Here is a 24,863-nt window from a genome sequence, read left to right as displayed (position 1 = left end):
TTTGTATCTTTACATTTCATGATGACATCTGATGTTGATTCGATATAATAGTGCCGGTTCATGCCCCCAACAAATTCCACAGACATGAACATATAGTCATCCATCCATCTTTATTTCCATCTTCTGCAAGTGGGATGACTAATGGGTATGAGGGGTTTGGGGGTGTAGGTGTAAGTTCTGGTTTGAGTTTAGTGAAGAGGAATCCGGTTTAATGATTTGAGGAAGGCGTTGAAAACGATATGTATTGATCCGTTCATCTTTGTCTTCCACGAGTGGGTTACCTTATAAGTATGAGCATGAAGGCATGGGTTTGGATTTGGGTTTGGGTTTGGGTTTAGTGGGTTGAGGAAGGAGTTGGGAATTAGTTGGGGAGGGACTCTGGTATGATATGTTACGTTATGTTAGCGAATATCGGCGTGATGGATTGATCAAAAGAGAAGGAAATTATTGGGCGTTTAGATGCGGTGGAAAAAGCTATGAAGATATGATCTATGGGTACACGAATAATTATTTGGGAAATTAGGAGTTAAACGTTGGAGGTTAGAGGTTGGATGAAGTCGAGAAAATATTATTATTCTAAAGAGATTTTTTTCTATAAATGTATTTTATATATTCATTGCTTCCATTCTTCATCTACTTTACAGTTCTTCTCATGCTGAGTGTATATCTAGATTATCACGATTAAGTACCTGTATTATTGTCCTTTTCATGCTTTTTTGTATTCTAGTGATTATTAGACTGAAATCTTAAATAGCCTCATGATTATCGCTAAGTTTGATTATCTAATTGTTGCAATAAGGAATTCAATATGTTTTACACTGGGAACAATTAGACATTTCCAGTTATTATTTAGATAAATGCATATCGCCGTATATCCTCCAAGATTCAAGACCACCAAGAACATTCATCCTGTTCACATTTTCGACTGATCATGAACTTGTCAATAATTTTGCGACAATGGGACTATATCATTCGATGTTCAAATTTGGCTCAAACCTTTGATTCATCTCGTGTATGAATCCGAGTTTCCAAAGCTTCATCATTGTCAAACTTTCTGTTGGTGGTTGATAGCTTAAACAACTAGGTACTGGAAAAAACAACTCATATCAAGAAGTAAGAGATCGTACTGTGGTGTTCTAGTCCTAACACAATAAATAAAAGTGCCATACATCTTCTCTTCTCTCCTCAACTCTACACAAACAAGTAGACAGACAAGTCACTAAATCAAGATTACCAGTCATATCTACTCTTCGCAGCTTCGACTCCACTTTCCAGACGTATCATCTTTCCAGAAACAGATCTTTATTCTACTCTAGTCTAATCTCGTTCACTACTCGGGGTCTCGTATACTGGATTTTCATCAGATCATGAGCTTCGGATCCGTCGAAAATGGATTGAAGTATCGGAGTTAATCGTTGGATGTTAGATTCCGGGATTTATTTATATACCTCTACCTACTATCGGGGTGAGCGAGTCTTGCATCTCTGTAGAAAAAGTGGATGACCTAGGGATTGATGATTATTTTTAGGGGGGGGGGCTTGTATCAAGAGATGAATCATGAGTCCGACCTGCAGAGTCAACCGTTGATGTGGAAGTGAATATCTTTACCCGAAACCCACTAGCGTTGGTAAAATCAAGCGAGGTGTTAGTGTCACGTCTAGATTACCCCGCGGAGCTAAGAGCTAGAAGCGAAGAGGATTTCGTCGATAAGTCTATATAAACTGTAAGGATATGCTACTAATTGAGCGAGTTGAATTTTCTGGAGAGGATCGCTGATGCTGTTTAGAGGAAAGTTTAGCTGTAATATCTTCTTTCTTAAGTCAAGGTTTAGCTTGAAGAATCGGGTGATGCTGATACGATACTACGAGACTTCTGCTCATTGTATGGATCAAGATAGAATGTCGAAGACTAGATGTTACAACCTAGTCTTAGACATTGAGAAATCAGGTTAAAGGCAGGTTTGTGCAATGAATAACTTTTATTTCTGAAAAATAGAAGAGAGTAATCAAAGTATCTACCCAAGTAATTTCCCCTCAATATTTACAATCCTCACATTCTCCACTCCCTTCGTCTTCCACGTCGCACTTGTCACAATCCCCTCGCCATCCCACTCAAAATCCAACACTCCCCCTCCTCTTACCCTCAACCCCTTCACACTCCCCTCCCCCCAAACCCCAGGAATAGCCGGACCCAACACCACCGTTCTCACTTTTCCCTTATCATCAACCCCACCCGGCAAATCCACAACCAACATACTCAACACCGCACCTCCATACCCAAAATTCGCATCTATCTGAAAGGGTTCATTCTTCCCACTATACATACTCAACGCATTCCCCGCGATATTCTCCTGAATCGTCAATCGCAACTCCGCATATGCAGTTTCTGTATCGTTTAATCTCGCCCAACAGGCGCTCCGCCAGACCTTTTCCCAGCCGGCGTTGGAATCGATGATTCCTGGTCCGCGCGAGATAAGCGTGTTGCGAACGGCGGTGGAGATGGTAGAGTTGGTGTAGCCGGAGAGATAGGAGGAGAGAGAGGAGCTGGGGAACCAGCCGATTAGATTGGAGAGGTGGCGATGAGTGGTATTTTCGTAGGTGGGGAAATAGATTTTCCATTCTTGGATTTGGGTCGTGGGGGAGATATGGAGACCCTTGTCGAGGGAAGAGAGGGAGGTGGTGAGAGATTGTTGGAGTGTGCTGTCGAGGGAGAGGGTACGCGCTGCTTGAAGAGTGGTGGTGAAGAGGGAGTGGATTAGTTGTTGGTAGTGTGTACAGCCGAATGTGGTCTATGAGTTATATTAGTACCAATCTAAATTTTGACTGACCATTGGAGAGAGAAAGACTTACAGGACCATGTTCAGGCGACGAACAAGGATTAATAACCAATGTCCCATCATTGAAATACTCATCCTTCTGCAATTGACTAAGCCAAAATTCGGACACAGCTTTCAACAACGGATATCCCGTTTCCCTCAACCAATTCTCATCTCGCGAGTAATCATAATAATCAGCCACATGTTGCATCAACCAAGACGCAGCCGCCGGATAATCAGCCCAATATTCATCTCCAGTTTTCATTCCCGTATGTCCAAAAATATTGATTTCATCATGGACCACCCATCCCGGTGCATTGTATAGAAGTTTTGCTGTTTCTGCCCCACGTGGTGCCCATGTTTCGCTCATATATGCCCATAATGCGGATTGCAAGTCTCCGAGACCGGTTTGAACGGCTCCCCATTGGTTCATTTGAATATTAATGTTGGCGTGATAATCTGCACCCCAGGCGTTATATAGACCATATGCCCATTTTCCTTGGAGATTGGGAGGAAGAGAATTATCTCGTGACGAGGAGATAAAGAGATAACGACTATAATCAAATAAGAGACTTTCGAACCAGGGATCGGTATGGGTGTTATCTGTAGTATTGTATGCAGCAATCACAGAGGCAGTTTCCTTGTTTGCTGATACGAGAGGGTCAGGAAGATTGAGTGTGAAACTATTCATTAGAGCGGAGAAATCAGACACATGATTATTCCGGAGGGTTTTAGCAGTTTTCGAAGCAGCTTTCGTGATTGTAGAGGAAACATAGGCTCCTGGATCTACTCCTTTAAATGAATAATTATCTGCAGCTAAGCCTTTGGTAGCATCATAATTTGTGCCAGCTGAAATAATCAAAGACAGCGACTTCTGATCACGAGATGGTGTTATGCTGAGAGTACCTGTGGTATTGGAACAAGACACTGATTTCGTTGATTCAAGTACTCGAGCCTCAGCCTTATAAATCATGCCTATGTCAGCTTGAGTGATACCACTGAATAGAGCTGATTTTGAAGATTTCGAACAAGATGATTTAATCAAAGAGCTATCGGTTAATATGTTATCGAAGTGGATATCGACCTTTGGTAGAGTGGTTGTTGAGTTGACTTGGTAAACGCATACACTATCTGGGTAGGAGCAAAATACAGCACTAATAATCGTTAGAAATTGCCAAGTCCCGAATAAAGTATGACGAACGTAGTATAAGAAGCATTTGCAGTCTTGAAGGTAGTAGTATGAATTCCAGTATTCAAATCAAGACTTTTTTTGTATTCCGTAGCTCCTGAAATACCCTGTAATGACACGGATAAATTGCCTAGAACTTGGTAACTTCCGTAGTTGTCATCTGAACCCATCAAGGCAGTAACATTGCCAGTGCCATTTTGAAAGATGAAATCTCTAATGCCTGATAATGAGGACGAAACGGAGGAATTTGGATTCCCGCCAATGTAGCTGGCATCCTCGAAGGGTCCACCATTCCATAATGAATCTCTATTGAGATTGAGTTTCTCGGAGCCTGGCGTACCAAATGGAAGTGCTATGGTTTATTTAGTATAACAATTCAATAAGGTCTTGGTTGAGGTATATACCAGCTAATTGACCATTTCCTATAGGATAGGCTGTCCTAATAATATCCTGGTAAGTTGCCGGTTGAGTAGACCACAGACTTTTGCCCTGAACGTTTAGCGACAAATGCGAAAAGGTCAAGACCATGATCCAAGAGATCGGATGCATTTTGAGCATCACAGCTTACTCACAAAGCTATCAAGTAATAATTGAGATGATATTATTAAAACATGTTATACATAGTTATATACATTTTCATGCCGGAACCTCGGGGGTAAATAAGTGAGGGGTATGTTGAAGAATTGTTTAGCCGGATCGACAATGCATCTTTAGCGAAGCCATTTGTCACCCTGGCGATAATCTAACAGGTGCAAACAATCGGGTATTAATTAATTGCGGGTAAACTTCCAGCGGGAGTACCCGGATATCGTCCGATTGTTGTTCCACCGTATCTAATAAAGAAGGGGAAAGACCAAAGTAATGATGTAATTAATATATTAAACGCTTGTAGACTTACATCCGAGTAAATATATAGTGGAAAATGACAAAAACAGTTGTAATCATAACACTATAAAGTGTGGTACGTTACTACAGCCCTGAGCGGCGAATAAACTAAGCTCTCGCTTACAATGGAAAAGGAGCTAACTACCACGGAGGAAGCAATGTTTTGTAGAATTGAGCTATGTCTTTCGTAGTCAGATTTGGTGGAGATTTTATGCCATTTATTTCGACGCATAGCTTTGTCAAATCATTCACGGAGTCAACTGGGGTTGTGCGCTCTTTATATGCACTCTCTGTTTGACTAAGAATGAATCAGCGAGGCTTCTCGGTGATGCGGTTTATATTGCACCATAGCACTCCCCGCCATGTAGTCGCGAGTCATAATACGCGGATAAAGCTGAATCTATTGAATTCTAAAGGTCATCACTTGCTGACCCAACCTTTGGTATTTGTCGCTGGACTACAGACAAGCAATTACAAATGCAACTCTATCAGAATTCCGATAAGCATGTACACTTGTACATCAAAATTGTTTAGACAATATCAGAAGAGTAATTTTAGTCAATCGATCGGACGACAAGCATAGAGGCTAGTTCGACGAGGGAGATGTATTCCTAGGCCGAAACCTTTCCACGGCCTAGGCTTCCAATCATAAAAGGGGTTAATGTGATGAAAGAAAGTAATGTGATTCATTTGAAGGAACCCCTTTAGATCGCAAAGATGATTAGCGGAGTTGATAAGGAATAATGTGAGAGTCGGCCACCAGCCGAGTGCGAAGATAAGACCATTACGCGAGTTCAGCATGAAGATTGGGGACATCTTGGCTTTCAGGCTGAGTGTACAGAATGTGGTGAAATAGATTGAGACGGTAGATCGCCGAAGGTGATATCATTACTGAAAGAGGGACGAGACAATCAGAACCCAACAAAAACCAACAAGCAAAGCTCAAACAACGCCCCAGTAAATCATGTATTCATTTTTCAAATTCCAAAAATCGAATCACGGGGTATCTACCTATCGCTAATGGTAACGCCAGCCTGGATACAGCACCAAAAATCAATAGCCGGACCGTTGAATACGAGCTGGAACAACACGACCACCAATAGTTTTCTCTTCTCCGCCCAATTGCCAAACACGCTGCCATGCCATTTCTACTGACAGAGGCGCATCGGTGTCAATTGGGTCCTCGACCACTTCGTCTTCATCTTCAATATCCCAGAATTCGACTTCTGGACGAGCCTTTGGAGGACGTCCAACGCGTCCACCTCCAACACGTGGAACTGGACGAGATGGTGCCAGCTCCCCAGTAAATATATCCTTTACCTGAAGTTTTGTGGACCCGCGAATCGGCATAATGCCAGCTCTTTCATCGTTCTGGTTGTTGTTTCGACGAACAAGGTAAAGCCCCTCAGACAAATCCATATATTGTTGCCATTGTTGATCAGTGGTCACTTGCTTGGTGTATGGTGGATATCGAGTACGACCCACCTCGCGAAGACCATCAATGAACTTTGAGCCCATAAATAGATCAGGATGACGTCTTTCCAACAGATCTGCAAGAAGCCCCCCAATTTTATAGACAATACATTTTGCAATACGTGGTCCAGCTCCCGGGTCGCCTTGGTCTGGAATTTTGGCTTTAATGAAGAGCTTGTTCCAAAGAGATCCGGGAGTAAGTTTCTTGACAGGAGTGCCGTCTTCGATTTCATCGCTAATCAAAGAAATCAGCATTTCCAGTTGATTGGTTTGTGCATCGCCACTATCGCTAGCAGCTAGAGCAGGGTCTGGAATTGTAGGAGAGTCGACAGCCATTGGCCCTGGTTCCAGTGAAACGAACGTATTGGCTCTCTTATAAGCAGTCTGTCAAAATTAGCCCTGTAGGATTGAAACGTGATATAAAGATACGTACATGACATTGCTTCTTCAGAAGCTTGTATATTTCTGTACTAGACCATGTCATGGTCTGAGCCTCTCCATCGACCCAAATTTCCTCACGAAAAGCTGACAACAGAAAGAATGCATTTGCATCTTTAGTCAAAACTTCGAAAATATCTTCTTGTAACAGTCCACTGCCATCTTCACGACCATACTATAATGAAGGATCAGCCTTTGGAGCGAAGCAACATTGGAGAGCAATTGAAACTCACTTCCCAGCATAACTGAGCCAAGTCATCTTTACACTCTTTATTGATTACACGCTCATAGTAATCGGTAACAAAGTGCTTAAGCTCTGCACTTTCTACCATGCTTGTGAAGTGTGCTACATACTTTTGCGAAGGTTTAAGCTCAACCCACCACTTGGTTGCGGAATCTTCAACGTAAAGAATGATAGCTCCAAGCTCATCCCTTTCATAGGAATACATTTGGAATTGAACCTGACAATGTGAACCATTTGGTTTCTTGACTATCAGAGCATTAGGTATCGATCCAATGAATGGAAATTGGGATCTACCAGAGTCAGAACTTACATTTGTATCTTTCCGCATTTTCTACCCAAAGTGTACCTTCAGCGCGCAATTCTAGACCAAGGACAGAATCGAATACATTGGCAACACTGCGGTTTTTCTGATAGACAATCGTATCTTGAAGAACAAGCCTTGGCTCATCAACATCCATTCTATCGACGTTCTCTCCTGAAGAGTTATTACTTTTATATGGTACAGCACCAGGTGTGCCAGCGCCAAACATTTGGGATCTGGAAGCTTTCATGGCTTGATCTCTGTTGAAAGGAAAAAGGAATAATGTAGTAGTCGATATAATTTCATAGCACGTGATGTTTGAGTTCCAGATGAGGAAACACTCCTTTCTTCAACAATATCTTTGTGTAGAAAAAGGTAACACGGGGTCAAGTGTAATAACCTTGGAAGTCCTTTATTTTCAACCTCCTCAAACTCAAGGAAGCTATGGCCTGTGTTTGTTGATAAAGATAATAGTCGGCCAAATGAAATTCCGAAGTCCTTGATAATGGTTCAGAACTCCATGATGAATCTCGAAACCCATCCAGTCAGGTAATAGTTACACTGCTGACCTTGCTGGTCCTTGAAGATTCCTCTTGACACTGGCACTCTTTGTACATTACAAAAGAAAGCTCTCTACCAAGATAATTGTTACAGTTGACTTATGTTTCCAAATAAATATATTTCTCAAGAATAAAAGATGTTGTCGCAAGATAAGGCATGAGTCACGTGATGATAAGGATGCCAAGCTAAGACTGCAGCAACCTTCCATGGCACAAAAAAAAAGCTGGAGAATCGAAGTAAACTCCACTTCATATCGACCAACGGATATCTATTACCACCCATAACAACCTAACACTAGCAGATGTCCAGACTTGCCTGGTGGACAATGACGAAAGGAAAGGTTATGGAAGGCGTCTTCGGTACGAATCTCTGTTTTCGCTCTTCAATTGATGAATATAATTAACAGAACCTCGCAGCCATTAATAAACCCACTGGTCGTTCTTCCGCTCAAATCGTTCGCGATCTTCAACACCATTTCAATCCCTCCGAACTATTCGCACCTTATATTCAAATAGAAACTCGAAATCGAGAGAACGAATGGCACAACCAAAAACAAAGACGCAGGAAGTCAGGCAAGAGAGTCCAGGTTAAAATTGGTCATGGAGGAACTTTAGATCCATTGGCTACTGGAGTCCTCATTGCGGGAGTTGGAAAAGGCACAAAAGAATTGGGCAATTTCCTTCTCTGTACTAAGACTTATGAAACCACTGTATTATTTGGTGCAGCGACAGATACATATGATAAAGATGGGAAATTGTTGAAGAGAGCTCCTTATGAACATATTACGAGAGAAATGGTTGAGAAAGGACTTGCTAAATATCGAGGAAAATTTATGCAACTTCCACCGTTGTTTTCGGCTTTGAAAATGAATGGAAAGCCTCTTTACGAATATGCGCGCGAGGGAAAGGAAATCCCTAAAGAGATTGAAAGAAGACCTGTTGATGTCTCGGAATTGGAGTTGCTAGAGTGGTATGAAGGTGGTGAACATGAGTGGAAGGCGCCAACTGAAGAAGCGGGTTATGCGGAAGTCAATGTTGCGGCGAAGTTATGGAAGCAGGAGCGAGCTGAGCCAGCAAGTAATGGAAAGGAGGCAGAGAATGAGAGGGCGCTGGAAGATTTCGAAAGTAGAAAGAGAAAGATGGGCGATGATCAAGATGACTTAGTTTTGGAAAAGCCGACAAAAAAAGCCAAGGAGGAAGTCGAAGAAGAAAAGGAAGATGCGATGATGTCAGGAGGTCTTTCTTCTGACAAAACTCCAATTGAAGATCAACTTATTCCGTCCAAAGAAGACGTCAAGAAAGGACCCCCAGCGGCCAAAATCCGCATGACTGTATCATCTGGTTTCTACGTCCGATCATTATGCCATGATCTCGGCGCAGATTTGGGATCAGCGGGATTGATGACCAGTTTGGTTAGGGTCAGACAAGGACAGTTTGAACTGGGCAAGAACGTTTTGGATTACGATGATTTGGAAAAGGGAGAGGAGGTCTGGGGACCACAAGTTGAGAAGTATCTGGATGAATGGAATGCGTTGTCGAATGCAGAGAAGGTCACAAAGACAGAGACTGGTGCGGAGAGTGCTACAGAAACAGCCGCAGCGCCACCTGTAGAAGAAACACCTACTGCGGAGGCGGAGAAAAAGGACGAGACAATTGAGATCCAGGAAGAAAAGAATGAGACAACTGATATCAAGGAAGAAAAGGATGAGATAACTGAGAGCAAGGAAGAAAAGGATGAGATAACTGAGAGCAAGGAAGAAAAGGCCGACGCATAGAGCGAGTGGCTGGAGACAGATTATGCTAGTATTGCGGGGACTCGAAGTTTAGTTGATTTGGAGCGTGAGTGTCACCTTGTCTGAGGAAAACAAAACTCAAGTTTGATATCTCATGGGATATATAACGGCATCTTCCTTGAAATGATTCCATCAATTGTACTATACAAGCGTTTCGGAAGGGAAAACCTTTATTGGCGCGAATCTTACTGATGGGTAGAGTTGCTATTGCATTAGAATCCAAGAACATATCACTTACTATCTTCCCATGCTGTTAGATCACACCTCACGTTCATTCCTTTTCATCCTCCTTATCTTCCTCATACAGACCAGCATATGTAGCCTTTAATCTTCCCATCAAATGTTCATCAGCTGTAATTTTCTCTCCTTTCTTCCTTTCTATCTCTCCATTTGCTTCTCCAAATTTCTGTACGCGCTCACTGGGTACACTTTCTAAAACGGTGGTGCCGACAGGATGACAGAAATAGGCTATACTGTAGCGATCTGCTATTTCTGTTGGAAGAGATTTGGGGAAGATCACGCGGTGGACGGTGGAGACGAGGAGATTGTTCGTCCAGTGCGAGAGGAGATCGCCTATGTTTACGACTGGGGTGGGGTGGAGATTAGTTACATTTTTGGAAAGGGAAATGCCTTTCGTGGGGTGAACAGAGGGAGTGGTTTGGAAAAAGCAATATGGATATGGAGGATTGAAGGTGCAAAAGTTTGGGCGGGAAATATATGCTTACGAATTGGTGGAGATGGGTCATTTTCTGTAGTAGGGGGCTGGATTGGAACTGGGGTCCATTTTGGCTCCGAAGAAGAGGATGGAGGAAGGATTTCGAGACCCGGTTGAGAAGGTCGTTCTGAAAGAATTGATTGTCAGATTGGGGGTGTGATAGCAATTGAGGAAATGACATACGGAATAAAAGGGTAATAGATCCATAGTCCGAGTGAGCACCAGCTCGGATATCGACATCGGGTTGGTAGTCAGAATTTGGGGGCAAGGAAGGATAGTAGAGCAGACGGAGAATGCATCCTGTTGTGCCCCCGTGATGTCTAGAGGAGAACCAGTCGGAACCGCCAGCTGCGGGGTCAATCTGTAGAAAGTTAGCTTTTTTGATCTTCTTGAGATGAAGTAGATTGCGGCAAATGAGAGTATTGATTAAAGAGGGCTGTTCGGAATATATACCTCAAGACCAATGGCGAAAAGAGTAAGGAGTTTGAGACAAAGTTTATGGCAATAGAGTTGAAACTCGTTGAGCTCTGATTCATGTGGCAACAATGAAGGTGGAAGCGGTTGGTCGGCTTTTCCATTGACAAAGTCGCCTAAATTAAATGCTCTAAGGGGCAAGAGTTAGTTCGGACCTGAATGAACGGGTTGCAGGGGAAAGGCAAGCTACTCTTTAAAATCACCAACCTGCAAATCTGTTAGCTTTGAAATCTTGCATGGTTTTGTTGACGAGATAACGTACTCGTTGATTCTTCTCATCTAATTTCTCTGTATGCATTCCAGACCATCCCCGATTCTAACACCTTGTCAGCTGCCATATACCGATGGCTGAATATAACTCAACTTATCACATACATTATTTGCAATTTTGCATGGTAGCTTCTCTTCAACCGGGGAAGAGAAGAACTTTTGAGACTACTTTATGTTTTAGCCATAATCATAACGGAAATTCGAGGGAAGTTTACTCACCAACTCAAATGTTCTATCAATGGCATCGACAGGGATATCTTTCCCCAGATTTTTTATGTAAACGAAACCAAAAGTTGCAGCTGCATCCACAAGTTGTTTAGCAACTTCCGATTGAGGTACTGAGCCTGAGATATCAATGACTGGTATTCTTCCTTCGTTTGAAGACGACATGATTTCTGAGCGATGTATGATTGAATGTAAGTGGGATATGATTCTTCTTTATACCTTTTCCAGGGTGGGATGAAATATATTCATTTGTAAAAAGCTTCTGATAAGAATTCATTGAAGAGACCTCCCTTATCATATATTTCACGTGATGAGCCCAAAAGATAGACGGCCGAGACGGCACGACGGGCTGAGGATGGGGACACTAAGCCTTGAACCGATCCTTTTGGGAGCTTGGACACTTCTCGAACTGCGGTTGTGGTCTGAACTTCAATTTCAAAATTATATTTGGAAGACACAACCACCACCTCTGCGCATTTAAGTCTTACATTCATTTCAATTTCTGAAATATACACTCATCTCACTCCGATATACCCCTCAGATACCCCGTCAACATACTCGACTGTAGATTCTTCTTTTACATCAGCCCATAATAACTTCAACTCACCCTTTACTCATCATTGATCTTACAGACCACCAACGTTCCTTCCCACGAACACCCCTCCAATATTATTTAACAGGGCCACAACACGAATATAAGGTTTGGCATCTTTCGTTTTTGGAAAGTACTTAGGAATCGAATCATAATTGGGAAGAACGCGTGAATCATATTCAGGATCCAAATTCAAGATGCCTCGTAAGTTCGATTTCCTTCTCAATTCTAACCTCAACCACAACCATAATCATCGCGAGCTCAACCTCAACCTCAACTTCCACCACCACCTCTACGAAAGTTTGAGCTTCGAGAAGCAAAATGGGCTGCGGAACGGAGGATACGCTAGGCTCAATCATCCGTGAAGTGTTTTCCGAAGCTGAATTTGTGGCGACAAATCCTTTCGATGATAATCAGGATATCCAAAATGCGCTGTTGGCATCGGTCTGCTGGGTTGATAGCACATACGATCGTGCATACTATATTCCGGAGCATTGGACTGATATAGCATATGCAGTAAATACTGGCGACCCATACATTGATGCTGGGGTAGTGTAAGATCTCAATTATTCCGCAGGAAGTCATCTGCTAATTTGCGACAAACAGTTCTATGCCACTTTCCGATTTAGTAAACGCAAAAATTGGTGTGGAAGCTACAGCATACCTGTCAAATCTTTTGAAAGGCCCTGCCGATGAACCTCTACTTGCAGCCCTGGGTGGAGAACCCATGGCATTGAAATTACACATCGAGAACGATTTGGACAAGTGGAAGGAGCATGAAATGGAGCCATACTTCGTTTTTGAAGGTCAATCAGTTGTTGGCAAGAAGGAAATGACTATGCGCCGTCTGAAGTCTGCTATACCCGAAACAGAACAAGCCTGGGCAATTTATAACCAAGGCAATCCTACAGATGCTGTCGCAGCTTTTCGCAAAGCCAGTGAGTGTCTGAGTGTTGAATCAATATCGTTCATTTGTATTAATTTCATATAGGCGCTATCCAAATTACAGACCTATACCACATCCTAAAGGAAGTGCTTACTGCGAGAGACTTGGACTACATGACTGCTCCTTTTAGTGCTTGTGCTCAGCTCGCCGCCCTCGATCGCCATGATGAACAATTCATTGATGGAATTATGGGCTCTCAAGAATTACTCCTCTATGACATCTGGGATGCTGTCATTTACCCACCTACCCCAGCGGATTGGGAAAACAAATCCTTAAGAGGCGTTGTTAGGTCTGAGATTATCAAGAAGCTCAATGTTACACCAGACATGCTTGCTGATGCATTATTAATGACCGGAACTTCATTTTTACCACCGTTCCCTCCCCTTCAAGATCAATCAATTATCACCCGTCAACCCTACAATGTTGGCGATGCTATCAACCTACTGAGAACTTCGGAAAAGTCGGTTAGTGCGACTTGCACGGCTTTTAACGATATTTTAAACTTGCAAGATCGAGATTGGCTTGACAAGTACCGAAAGGCAAAGATGGGTATCAAGCATTGTGTTACTGTGCATACAGATGGAAGCATTCATATCAGAGATTTTGATCACTTGACAGGAGACAATCATGAATATCTTGGTTTGCAACTACCTGCAGAGTTGTACTCTTATCTTCAAAAAGATGTGATCAGTTCGCGTCTCATGAACACTTTCAACTCTCTCGAATACCATGTTCTTCCAACTCTCGATGGCTTTGTATCACCTGAATATCGAAAGCTAGTTACAGAATCTCTTTTGCCACTCAAAGAAACTTCTGCAGCCCTAATTGCTCCCCGAATGCATCGTGGTTTCCTCTACAAGGATATCACTATGCGCTTATGGTTCGATGATGAAAACAAGCCATCATTAAACCATAGACGCTTACAGCCACAGACTAATAATTTAGTTGATGTATGGGGTGTAAAGGATTCTGAATTGAAGAAAGTGGAAGCAAAATCATTACAAGCAGGAACCTTGTCTTTTGCTGCGATATCCTTACTCGATAACAAGGACCTCCCCGCTAAAACTGTTGGCAAAGGAAAGACTACTGGTCTTTCCTCAAAAGCAGAGATTCTTTCCAATTCTTTGTGGCGTCTACTTCACCTCAGAGGCTACATCAACGATCAACACGAGCTCACAAATTGGGGAAAAGCATTAGCCACTACTTTAAAAGCCATCCAACCTATTTCCGAGAAACATAAGGATGTTCACTTTAGCGAGGAAGCAGCATTTGTGGCATTCGAGCTCATTCGTTTCCAAAATCTCCACAATCGTGACCATCACCCTGAATTAATTGGAGGGCCACTGCGAGGCGAAGAGGAAGACAAAGCAAACTGCATGCTCATAAGTCGGGTTGCCTGTCTTCTGAAAGTCAGACACTCCCCAATCGGGTATACTGGTCCTTTGAGCAAGAATTTCCTTTCATATCATTCGATCATCAAATCTATTCGGGAAACAGACAGAGATCTAATTGAAGCCATTGTCGCCTCGATGCTTTTGAGTGGTCAAGTTGCCCGCGATGTTAAGCAATATCAAGGGTTAGGTCGCAGGTACGTTTTTTTTTTCCACCATTCACCTGTTCAATTGATCATCAACTTTTGAAGCGGTCAAATCACTAACTATCTTTGAAATAGTCTTCCATTTGATAACGATATTGATATCGCTTTCGGAATCGCCGTGAAAACTTACCTTGATGACTGTGTCAATCCCGAATCATTGAAAGAAGATAAGGAGAAAAGAGTAACGAGATATGCTAATCAGTATATTCCTTACGCAATCAACTTTGTAGAAGATCTTGATGTTGCCTTTGATTTCTTTGATGCTTTATATAAGGGAGTCAAGACTTTGTCCGACTCAGAGATGAAGGATGCTGAGAAGAAGACATGGGATGATGCCAAGGCATATCTCGACGCGAGGAGATAAATAAAGGCATAGGGGTTGGGCGGTAGTGATGTTACTTCTGCATGATGAGTTTTCTGGTGTGATGGGGTTTGGAGGTGCGGAAGCACGTAGGATTATGGATAATCATGAATGGTATGTGGAAAATGAACATGGTTTGAATGGCATTGATGAGCATGTATATCACAAGTCAACGTGGTAACACACTATCTGCTGCTAAGCACTACGTTATGGATGGTGAAACGGATAAAGTCGTAGCCAGAGGCCGGAAGAATAAATTATCGTCAACCCATATGATCTACTTTTTGTGCCCGCGTCCTTTTGACTTAAGCGAGAGATATTCTACCTTCCTGAGGTCCGAAATGCCAGATCTAAGGAGTGATCGTAGCTAACTGCATGGGTCTTTGCTTTATATCTTGCTGGTATATTACTTCAGATTGCGATTGAAGATCAACCGAAATCTGCTAATGACAGGATTGCGGTGGCTTGCCTAATAGAGCGTGCCTTCATCCACTTGGCCTTCCTCGGAGTCGACAAGAGTATATTGTTGCTCTCCTACTCCCATATTTCGTTTCATCATTGAGTGTTATCGGAAGTAAACATGAAGGTTGCTGTAGTGGCTAAAAAGCGAGGATTGGAGAAATGAGTAATCACCATTATCAAAATGAATGGCCACGTGTAAGTATTTTCTCAAAAACTTGATGAGCTGTCTAATCAAAGGCTCACAGCTCAATATCATGCCACCAAGGTAGTATCAAGGGTGGTTTAGTCGATACTTCAGACACATCCTGGTTCTGATTTAATATGTTGTAACGCTGCAATTGGTCTCTGTGAGTGTTGTCGAAGTGGTATCGGTCAGCTGGTGAACACCCCAAGATTTACAATCATGTCACGTCAATAAATATGCAGATATCAGGTACAGATTCATCATGGGGGCAGACAGAGTCGCAATGGGTACCTCGGAAAGGCCGATATGAAGTAGCATGAAGGAGACTGGCGGTGGAATTTTCAAAACCTGCATGGAGTTTGTTGGTAGTTGTTGGTAGCAGGGAGGTGGATGTCCGCTGAGGATCTTTGTAGTTGATTAACTGGTCCAGGCAGTTTGGTAGATACGGCCGCGCTATTGTATGCACCAAGCCGGCTAGGTGCATTGACCCACGTGTGATTCAAGTGCATCAGCTCCTTTCCGTTCTTGGCACACACCTCCGGGACAATAATTTGCTGACGGAATATCTTCGACCCTTGAATCATGCAAGCAATTCCCGTTGCGCCATTGTTCGTGGAGATTCTTATCTGTCTTCATATCGACCCTCAATATGCTTGAGATCCCTGCTCATTGTCCAGGACCAAAATAGACCCCGAGTTTACTACAGAATGGGAAGGTCAATATAAGTCTACGCGAGTATAAATTGGATCAAGAATCGACATCCTTTCTTTACCTTGCAAACACAAACATCAAAAACATATTCACAACAAACATTACTTGACTTTCAACCAGAAACATGGCACCAGTCGTCAAAGAAGTCACCACTCAAGCCGAATTCAGCGCTGTCGTTGATTGTTTCTGGGACTCCAACTATGATCCCTATACCTCTTTCATGAATATCCTGTTCCCAATTTCCGAGGCAACCGAAGAAGGATACGCCAAAGCTGTTGCTGAGTCCAAAGTCAGGCTCTGGTCTTATCACGAACAAGATCCTACCAGCCACTGGATATACGTGACTGATGACGAGGACACCAAGGGGGTAGTTTACAGTGGTGCAAACTGGAATTTCCACGAATACTCTTCTCCTTATAAAGATGGTGCTCCGGAATTGGTTGCTCTCTGGCATCCGGAAGGTGTTGGCCGAGATTTCGCAAGCCGGGTTTTGAATCAAATTTATCGATTCAGGGGCGAACGTTTGTGGAGGCCTCATTGTCGTAAGATGTTCCCAGTCCATGGCCCGTACTCTCATGCTCACTCTCTTTAGAACTAGATTACATGTTTACCTACACAAATCAACGCAATAAGGGTTATGGAAGTATGCTTATGCAATGGGGAATGGAGAGGGCCGAGAGAATGGGAGTTGAGGTGGTTGTGGAATCTAGCAAGATGGGCTATTCCCTTTACAAAAAGTTCGGTTTGACATCTATTGAAAAAATTGCCGTGGATATGCGTGTGGATAATCCAACCAACACATGGAGAAGGCTCGAATCCGACTTTGGCCAGGTGCTAATTTGGTGGATGTGGAAGCCTCGTGATGGTATTTATGTAGCTGGAAAGACAGAGCTACCATGGTTAGCTAAGCGTCCTGCGTGATTTTTTGATGCCCTGAGTTTAGATTCTTGTATTAAGCACATACTTTCGTCAAAAGTTTTGTCACTTTTGAAATCTCAGACCTTGTAGACTACAGATGAGAAAAATTTCTTGACTCTCCGTTCGTTATTCTCATGTACGTCATCAAGGTAGAAGTTGAAATCTCGTTAGAGCAGGGCTCTCTTCGCCTGTAGAAGTTACTATGACTGATGAAGGAAAATGCGAAGCCAGGTTTATAGCCGTCAGCACTCAGGTCTCACTGAACATCTGTTCCGCGTTCTGGGTTGCCTTACAAAACGAAAACCATCAACGACATCAACATTACATGGGACCAATGAAGCCATGACTTCCAGTTCATAGGATTGAGCGGGTCATCCTCTATTTCAAAATCAATGACGTTAATGTCACCGATATTGTCATTCGCTTCTGACTTGTCTTCTTCAAGCGAGAAGATCATAGGCGGAGATTCCGCGCCGTCGATCGTTGTTGTTAAATGTTTTTCTTCTGCCATGACTTGCTGAAAAATGGTTCTGTGTTCGTATCAATCATTCAATCCAGTGTTCTATATGATAATTGTAGTCAAGACTAAAGCTCTTTTCTGGAGCCTGCTAGACAAAGCCGGTGAAGGAAACTCATATTCAGCCTTACAGTATTGAATCGATTCTAGATACTTGAACTCTTCTACCGAACTCGATTAGGAAGGCAACAGTACCATACTACAATGTTTGCGAGAGGAAGTTATTGGCACACAAACGCGGCACTTGCACATATGATAAATCTACATTATTCCCGCGGCAAATGGCCCAATCGGGGGGGGTAGCTATATCTCCATATCTGGCCTGGCAGATCGATCAGCCTAGGTCGGGGCCAGTGGCTAGGGGAAGACCCCACCCGCGCACCCACGGAACGACTTTCAACTTTGGACACGAGCTTAGCGAGGAATGGGTGCTCGAGGGCTGGCCCTCATATATATCATAGAATTAGAATTAAAATTAGAATTTATTAGTACTAGCCATCGGGGTAAACGAAATTGAAATCTACGAATTCGGAAGATTTCAAAATTACCACATGACCACAATAAGTAAATTCCCTATATTATTCTAAATTTATACAAATCAAAACATTTTTCAAATTTCAGAGCCGAGAGAGTTCCTATAAGTCTTTCCCCCCTTTCTCACTCGCTAATATTAATTATAACTTTCCCTCTTGCATGACCTCCCTCAACAACCGCAAATGCCTTCTCGAAATCTCGCAATGGCCACACACTATCAATCGTAGCTTTCACCTGCCCCTTCTCAATCAACTTAGCCGTTTCCTCCAACTGCCACCCTTCCGGCTCCATCACAAAAAACTTCCCCTCCACATCCTCCGCCACCCCTTCCATCGGCTTCACCGCATTCGGATCTTCCTTGATACTCACCACCCTCCCCCCCCTCTTCACCATCTTCCACGCCTGCACCAAATTCTCCCCCCCTAGCAAATCCACCACCAAATCCACTTTCCTCCCCGTTCTCTTCCCCCACGCCCCCACCCCCTCCCTCTGATAATCCACCACCACATCCGCCCCCAGACGTCCCACCATCTCCACATTTCCCGCGGAACAAACCCCAATCACCTCAGCTATGCCCCCCGCCTTCGCAAACTGCACCAGCAGCGTGCCCACCCCCCCCGCCGCAGCATTAATCAACACCGTCTTCCCCTCATTCTCAATCTTCGCATCGAGCGCATACACGCAGCGCATGCCCCCATGTACATAGAGTGCCTGCCATGCCGTAAACGCACTAAGTGGTATACTCGCTGCTTCTTCCCAGGAGAGATTGTGCGGTTTGCGCGCGAGCTCCGATGTCAGCGCGATAGTGTAGGCGCGTGCGTTTCCGGGTCGGGAAAAGGATGTTCGCGTGTACACTTCTGTGCCCGGGGGAAAAGGGGAGTCTGGGGGCGCGGTCACAACGCTTCCGGAGAGATCGTAACACGGGATTTGTAGCTTTGTGGTTACGGAGGAGGGAGAGAGATTGGGGAGGAGAGATGTGTAGGCGGAGAAGTTGGCGGCCCAGGTGAGTTCGCCTGCGCAGGGAGAGGTGCAGTGCACGTGGATGAGATGTTCGGTGGTTCCGGGGGTGGCGACGGGAGTGGGGATTGTGGCGAGGATTAGTTTGGGACTGTGGATGTCGGGTTGGAGGAGGGCTTTGATGGTTGGGGGGAGAGGGTGAGAGAGTGAGGAGGATGTCATGATGGATGATGATGCAATTGTTGAATTGAGCTTTTTTGACATCTGAGATTCGAAGCAATCAGCAATTAATTGTAGATTTAGTTTTCGCTTTGATCGAGTGTGTATATGTATACATGCACACACACACACAAATAAATATTAAGTATCTACGTAAATATTATCAACCAAGTCTCAACAAAGAAACACAATCTCAGACACCGAAAGCAAATCTCATCTCCTCATTCCCCCTCTTTATACACTTTCCCTTCCACATTTTCCACACACCTTCCAGACTTTCCTTTACCCATCAAATGCATCTCCTTCCCCCGCATCAAAACTTCTCATCCGATCTGATCTGATCTGATCTGACAAACCCAGCGTCCATTACCCATCTCGCGTCAGCATCTGTAGTCAGTATAATACAGACAGGCTTCAATACCCATCACATCTATCGTAACACTACATATCCACCTACCTCAATTTCATTCATCTATGTACTCGTTATCCATTACTCATCACCAACCTACCTACCCATAGAAAAAAAGAGAAAAAAAAATATATATATATATATATATATGTAAAGAAAACTGTAATTAATATATCGAATAACCAAACGCTCAAACACCCCGCGCCCCCTCCCCCTCAAACCACCCCGGCAAACCACACCTCCATCCCAATTCCCCCAATAAATCAATCAATCAATCAAACCCGATTCAAATCCCAAAATCGATTCCAAAATCTAAAAAATCCATCCCATACCCAGTCAAATCCACCACCGTCGAAACACAAACCTGCATCAAGCTTACACATCATATCACACCCCACCCTCCTCCCCCTCCCCCCCTCCCCCCTATACCCAGCCTACAATTCACAATTCTCGGCACGGGTATCCTAACCCAATCAGCCAACTTGATACGCCAATTTAATAGGCGACCCCAACTCACAACTCACAAATACCCCCTCTCAACCCCGAGCCCCCTTCCCCCAGTTCAATTCCTCAACGTCAACATCAATATCCATATCCATATCAATACCTACCGACCAATATCGAAATCCGATTACCGAGAAGGCGATGCGGGTTCTTCTTTCTCTATGTATATATTTCTTGGGTTTGATACTTAGTAGGCATAATAGGCTATGAGATTTCATTCTTCAGATGCCCGACGTGTTGAAGTTCTTTGTTCGTTTGTGGGAGGTTGGGTCACAGGGAGAGGAGTAGGTAGGTATTATTAGTATTGGGATTGAGACTCAGATAATGGAGTAAATGATTAGCTAATGTTATTGACTTTGAAATACACCTTGGTTTATCTATTAGTGTATCTGTTATATTCTATTTGCAATTTCCTTCGACTAGTTACGATCGACTCAATCGATGGCAAACAATTAATGAAAGGTAGCAAAGAAAATAACACTATTGAGTAACAAATCAAGCAATGTAGGTATCTTTCCCATCCATCCATGCCGTCCATCCATCTCCTAACCCAGTCATCCAACGCACTTCACGAAATTACTTTCTTCTGCTTAAGAGTTACAAATTCACCCCAGGGACACAATCTGCCCCACCTCACACCTTCGCATCCACAAATAGAATTCCCATGGTGAGAAATCTAACCATCTTCCTCTAGGAAACCCATCAAAGCTCTAATACCACCAGCACCCAAACCACCCTTAGGATATGCAACATAGATTCCGTCATTCCATGTACCCATCTTCTCTCTGAACTCACTCTTGCCCAATAATCTTGCTTGCTTGACGATTGTCTCATAAGCCTTCTTCAACGCCTTAATTCTATGTTTGCCCAAGTTTCTTCCACCTTCAATATGTGGTTGAGCACCAGTACCAAAAGTGATACGTTTGACATCTGGCTCCGCTGCACTCAATTGTTTCATCGAGTAAAGTAGAAGAGATTCAACAGTACCAGATGGGGCACCTGGGAATTCCAGGGAGAATTTAACTTGGTATCCATTTTCAGGACTGAGTTGATGAAGAATGTTAATGGCGTGAATGGTTCCATCTGGACCTTGAGCGTAAAAGTATTTACGATGAGCCTCGTCAAGCCAAGGCCTAATTTCTGTGAGATGAACTTGGGTACCCTTTCTGTTCTTGTGCCAGTCTTGGACTCGTGCATTAACCTTCTCTTTGAAGTCCTCTGGAACGGGTTCATTGAATGGAAGAGTTTGAAGTTTGATACCCTCCTTTTCAGCATGTCGAACTTTGCGTGCCAAGTCATTATCCTTAGCTGCGGGGTTATTTCGAGGATCGGCGCGTTCTTCGGCTGCTGGAGACAAAGTACGCCAACCGAACTTTTCACCAAGATATTCTTCGGTACGAGAACCGATAATCATCCAAATTGGCTTCAGATTCTTATGTTCGGTATTCAAGTAATTGAGGAAGGCAGAAACGATGGCTGGTGTTTGAGATTTATCGCAAAGAGGCTCTCCAACAATAATGGCATACGAGTTATGGATGACATAACCTTGTGCAGCACCAGTGGTCGAATGTCTCCATACGTGATAGCGCTTGTCCAACCAAGAGGTGTTGGCTGCATCACCATAATTGGCGATTAACTTCTCCAAAGATGGGAGTAATTCGGGTGTAAATTCCTTTCCTTCTTGCTCCCATATTGGATGGAGTGTTGATGCATCCTCGTGACGAAGGACCAGAGTAGGAGGTACAGCTGGAAGTGATTTGGGATCTCTTGGAAATAGAGATGCAAGTCGAATATTGCCAAGACTAAGGAAAAGGTACGTAAGACGCTCAAGACCAATACCACAACCTGCGTGAGGTGGTGCTCCCCATCTGAAACCTTCAAGATATTCAGACATGCTTTCTGGCTTGACACCCTTTTGCTTCATACGTTTTTCCAAAAATTCAGCATCATGAATACGTTGACCACCAGTCAAGATTTCTTGACCACGCATGAAAATATCGAATGAGTTAGTAAATCGATCATCTTCTGGATCAGGCATGGTGTAAAATGGTCGAACAGAAGCAGGGAATTTATCGAGGATATAGTAATCAGTATGATACTTTTCCTTGACCAACGCACCCAAACGAATTTCGGCTCGAGTAGAGAGATCCTCGGTTTCGGATGGTATACTTCCATCTTCTTCAACCCAACCCGAATCTACCAACATCTTGACACCGACAGAAAATGGGATTCTGGGAGTCTCATCCAGCCATTCGACCTTGGTATGTGGATAAAATTGGTCAATGAGATCAATCTCTTTTTGATATCGGTCGTAAATTCCTTTCCAGAGGTTCTTGAACATACCATCAATAAGAGTCAAAGCCTCATGATAATGCTCTTCTAAAGCCATCTCGAGATCCAATCCAGTATACTCGGTCAAATGACGTGGTGTATTACTGTCTTCTGCACGGAAAACTGCACCAATTTCATAAACTCTCTCGAAATCAGCTGCGATACACATTTGCTTGGCCAATTGTGGGGATTGGGCCAAGAAAGCAGGTCTTCCAAAGTAGTTGAGTTCGAAAACGGTTGCACCAGATTCAGTAGCACCTCCTTGTAATTTTGGTGTATGGATTTCAATGAAGCCTTGGGTGTCGAGATATGATCGGAAAAGGTTGCAAATACCCGATTGGATACGGAAGATTGCCTGAGCTGGAGTTGTTCGTAAATCGATAATTCTGTTGTTCAATCTCACTCTTTGTGGGAGGGATCGTTTTTGGTGATGACCTGTATCCATGGAAGCTTTTTGAATGTCAGTTATAAATCTTCCAGTTCCAAAGATGGAAGCTTACTTCTACTCTCCAAATTCTTATCATCCAATTTTGCAAAAGCATTGCGTGCAAGATCGGTAGAAGCACGAGAAGGAGGACCTCTTGGTGTATCTGTTGAAATTGGTGACATTGGCTGACTAGCTGCAACCGAATCATCACCGGAATCATCATCCATGTCAACTTCCTTTTCTCTGTTGATATTCTCTGCATCGTAGACTGTGAATGGTACATTTTCGGTCAATGGAACCACTCTGTGGATTTCGTAAACTTGCAATTCGTAATCATGAACTGTGGCATTCTTAACAGTTTGGAGGGATTTTCGGATTTTGGCATGAACAACGACGATCGTTTCGGCGGGGTAATGTTCGACAGTTCTAACCATCTGTTCGGAAATTGTACCATGTTCTGTGAAATAAATCGGATCAGATGTATTTCTCATAGTAATTTTCATGATAAAACTTACCATTTTGTTCTTCTTCAGGTTTGAAGCTTTGCAAAACTCCCTGAATTGTCATAGTCTGTTGACGGAAAACGATAAATACCAGTTTGGCAGACATTCTCCGCAAAGTATGCATTCGAGCTCTGAAACTAATGATTTGTCCATCCATTTCTATTCAAGTATCAGCAGAGGAAAGTATGTAGTAAGACAATGCCAACTTACCAGCCCAATTGATGTTCTTGAATAAAGCTCTCTCCTCATGTCTCCAATGTTTACTTTGAATCATACTGTATGGTCGATAGAGTTGCGTAAGGGCTGCCGGTCCTTCTTTTAAGAACTTCTCATCTTCTATTCTTGCCAAAGATTGCTTCTTCTTGTTCTCAGCCTTTACACGTTCCTTATCCATGCTTCTTCTCGCCTTATTTTGCTCAAGAATCTCGCGACTCACTCGTCGGGAGTTAGATCGTTCTGGCGTTTGAGCACCATTGTTTTGAGAGGTGCTTGCTAATGGTCCATTGGATCCAGAGGAACCTTCAATCCCATCTGCAAGCTGTGGAACATTTTCGTTGCTCGAATTGTTGCTATTGTTATTACTCTTGCCGATGCGATCTGGTATCAATTTACTGAGGCGCTTCTTGAGGGCCGACATGATGAGAATGTGTGTTTGTGTGTCTTCTTTCTTCTGTAGAAATTTGTAGAAATTTGAATGGAAACTAATTAGGTGAATATGAAAGTCTATACGCGAGTAAGTTGCAGGTCCAACTGCCAGACGATGATTAATACCGAGAGATGTGTCTGGAAGTATTTAACCATACACCGTCGGCACTTATTAGATGGGTATTGTGTCAAAGCTAGCTGCTGACGGAAGAGCCGGAATTACGGAGTGAGATTAGAGAATAAGCTCTCTGTGTCTCTCTTTCGGTGATGGTGATTGTTGAGTCAACCTTGAAGTTGGATCTCGTTGCACTTTGATTGGTGACTGATGAAAGAAAAGTAAAGAGGTTGGTATGCGGGGTGATAGGGAATATGGGAGGATTATGTTTGTTTTGGTAGATAGTGGGAGAGGAAGAGAAAGAGAAAGAGAAGAGAAGAGAAGAGGATTGCAAGATAGATAAGATCCTCTTATTGTCAATCTCCAACTTGTATTTGATATTCCTTGTTGACGAGGAAGAGAAAGAGGAAGCAGAAGAGGAAGAAGAAGAGAATAGAAGAAATCTAGTTTTTATTTTTATTTTTATTTCTATTTCTATCTCTATCTCTATCTCTATTGTCTTGGTGAGATCAATTCATCCATAGGGAAAAGCCCAAAAACTTGGAGGGG

At 43.2% G+C, this 24,863-nt stretch overlaps 8 protein-coding genes across 8 annotated transcripts; 3 read left to right on the top strand and 5 right to left on the bottom strand.

Moving 5' to 3' along the window:
* Window positions 1-2,014: 2,014 nt before the first annotated feature.
* EAE97_000821 (uncharacterized protein) lies at window positions 2,015-4,553 on the bottom strand (the record flags this gene model as incomplete). Its single annotated transcript, XM_038871331.1, has 4 exons — window positions 2,015-2,788; window positions 2,850-3,969; window positions 4,017-4,356; window positions 4,409-4,553. 4 exons carry the CDS (start codon window positions 4,551-4,553, stop codon window positions 2,015-2,017), a joined length of 2,379 nt encoding a protein of 792 aa, XP_038737232.1.
* A 1,389-nt stretch (window positions 4,554-5,942) lies between these two features.
* EAE97_000820 (uncharacterized protein) lies at window positions 5,943-7,595 on the bottom strand (the record flags this gene model as incomplete). Its single annotated transcript, XM_038871330.1, has 4 exons — window positions 5,943-6,746; window positions 6,796-6,975; window positions 7,034-7,290; window positions 7,355-7,595. 4 exons carry the CDS (start codon window positions 7,593-7,595, stop codon window positions 5,943-5,945), a joined length of 1,482 nt encoding a protein of 493 aa, XP_038737231.1.
* A 636-nt stretch (window positions 7,596-8,231) lies between these two features.
* EAE97_000819 (uncharacterized protein) lies at window positions 8,232-9,680 on the top strand (the record flags this gene model as incomplete). Its single annotated transcript, XM_038871329.1, has 2 exons — window positions 8,232-8,265; window positions 8,323-9,680. 2 exons carry the CDS (start codon window positions 8,232-8,234, stop codon window positions 9,678-9,680), a joined length of 1,392 nt encoding a protein of 463 aa, XP_038737230.1.
* A 289-nt stretch (window positions 9,681-9,969) lies between these two features.
* EAE97_000818 (uncharacterized protein) lies at window positions 9,970-11,547 on the bottom strand (the record flags this gene model as incomplete). The annotated part of the gene is made up of 8 exons (XM_038871328.1): window positions 9,970-10,283; window positions 10,424-10,540; window positions 10,597-10,774; window positions 10,867-11,017; window positions 11,078-11,094; window positions 11,150-11,203; window positions 11,263-11,322; window positions 11,377-11,547. The coding sequence occupies 8 exons, from the start codon at window positions 11,545-11,547 to the stop codon at window positions 9,970-9,972; spliced, it is 1,062 nt and encodes a 353-aa protein (XP_038737229.1).
* A 624-nt stretch (window positions 11,548-12,171) lies between these two features.
* On the top strand, window positions 12,172-14,881 carry EAE97_000817 (uncharacterized protein; the record flags this gene model as incomplete). Its single annotated transcript, XM_038871327.1, has 5 exons — window positions 12,172-12,178; window positions 12,492-12,528; window positions 12,581-12,912; window positions 12,966-14,508; window positions 14,593-14,881. 5 exons carry the CDS (start codon window positions 12,172-12,174, stop codon window positions 14,879-14,881), a joined length of 2,208 nt encoding a protein of 735 aa, XP_038737228.1.
* A 1,478-nt stretch (window positions 14,882-16,359) lies between these two features.
* EAE97_000816 (uncharacterized protein) lies at window positions 16,360-17,156 on the top strand (the record flags this gene model as incomplete). Its single annotated transcript, XM_038871326.1, has 2 exons — window positions 16,360-16,777; window positions 16,828-17,156. The coding sequence occupies 2 exons, from the start codon at window positions 16,360-16,362 to the stop codon at window positions 17,154-17,156; spliced, it is 747 nt and encodes a 248-aa protein (XP_038737227.1).
* Window positions 17,157-18,327: 1,171 nt separating this feature from the next.
* EAE97_000815 (uncharacterized protein) lies at window positions 18,328-19,383 on the bottom strand (the record flags this gene model as incomplete). Its single annotated transcript, XM_038871325.1, has 1 exon — window positions 18,328-19,383. One exon carries the CDS (start codon window positions 19,381-19,383, stop codon window positions 18,328-18,330), a length of 1,056 nt encoding a protein of 351 aa, XP_038737226.1.
* A 1,228-nt stretch (window positions 19,384-20,611) lies between these two features.
* On the bottom strand, window positions 20,612-24,738 carry EAE97_000814 (uncharacterized protein). The gene is made up of 5 exons (XM_038871324.1): window positions 24,326-24,738; window positions 23,765-24,277; window positions 23,567-23,713; window positions 23,125-23,508; window positions 20,612-23,074 (listed from the first exon to the last, which is right to left on the bottom strand). Exons 2-5 carry the CDS (start codon window positions 24,189-24,191, stop codon window positions 20,970-20,972), a joined length of 3,063 nt encoding a protein of 1,020 aa, XP_038737225.1. The 5' UTR covers window positions 24,192-24,277; window positions 24,326-24,738; the 3' UTR covers window positions 20,612-20,969.
* Between the last annotated feature and the right edge of the window lie 125 nt (window positions 24,739-24,863).

This window comes from Botrytis byssoidea (genome assembly GCF_014898295.1).
Source record: "Botrytis byssoidea strain MUCL 94 chromosome Unknown BBYS_002, whole genome shotgun sequence".
NCBI lineage: Eukaryota > Fungi > Ascomycota > Leotiomycetes > Helotiales > Sclerotiniaceae > Botrytis > Botrytis byssoidea.
The sequence above is the reverse complement of the archived record's forward strand: the minus strand, read 5'-3'. Positions and strand labels throughout refer to the sequence as shown.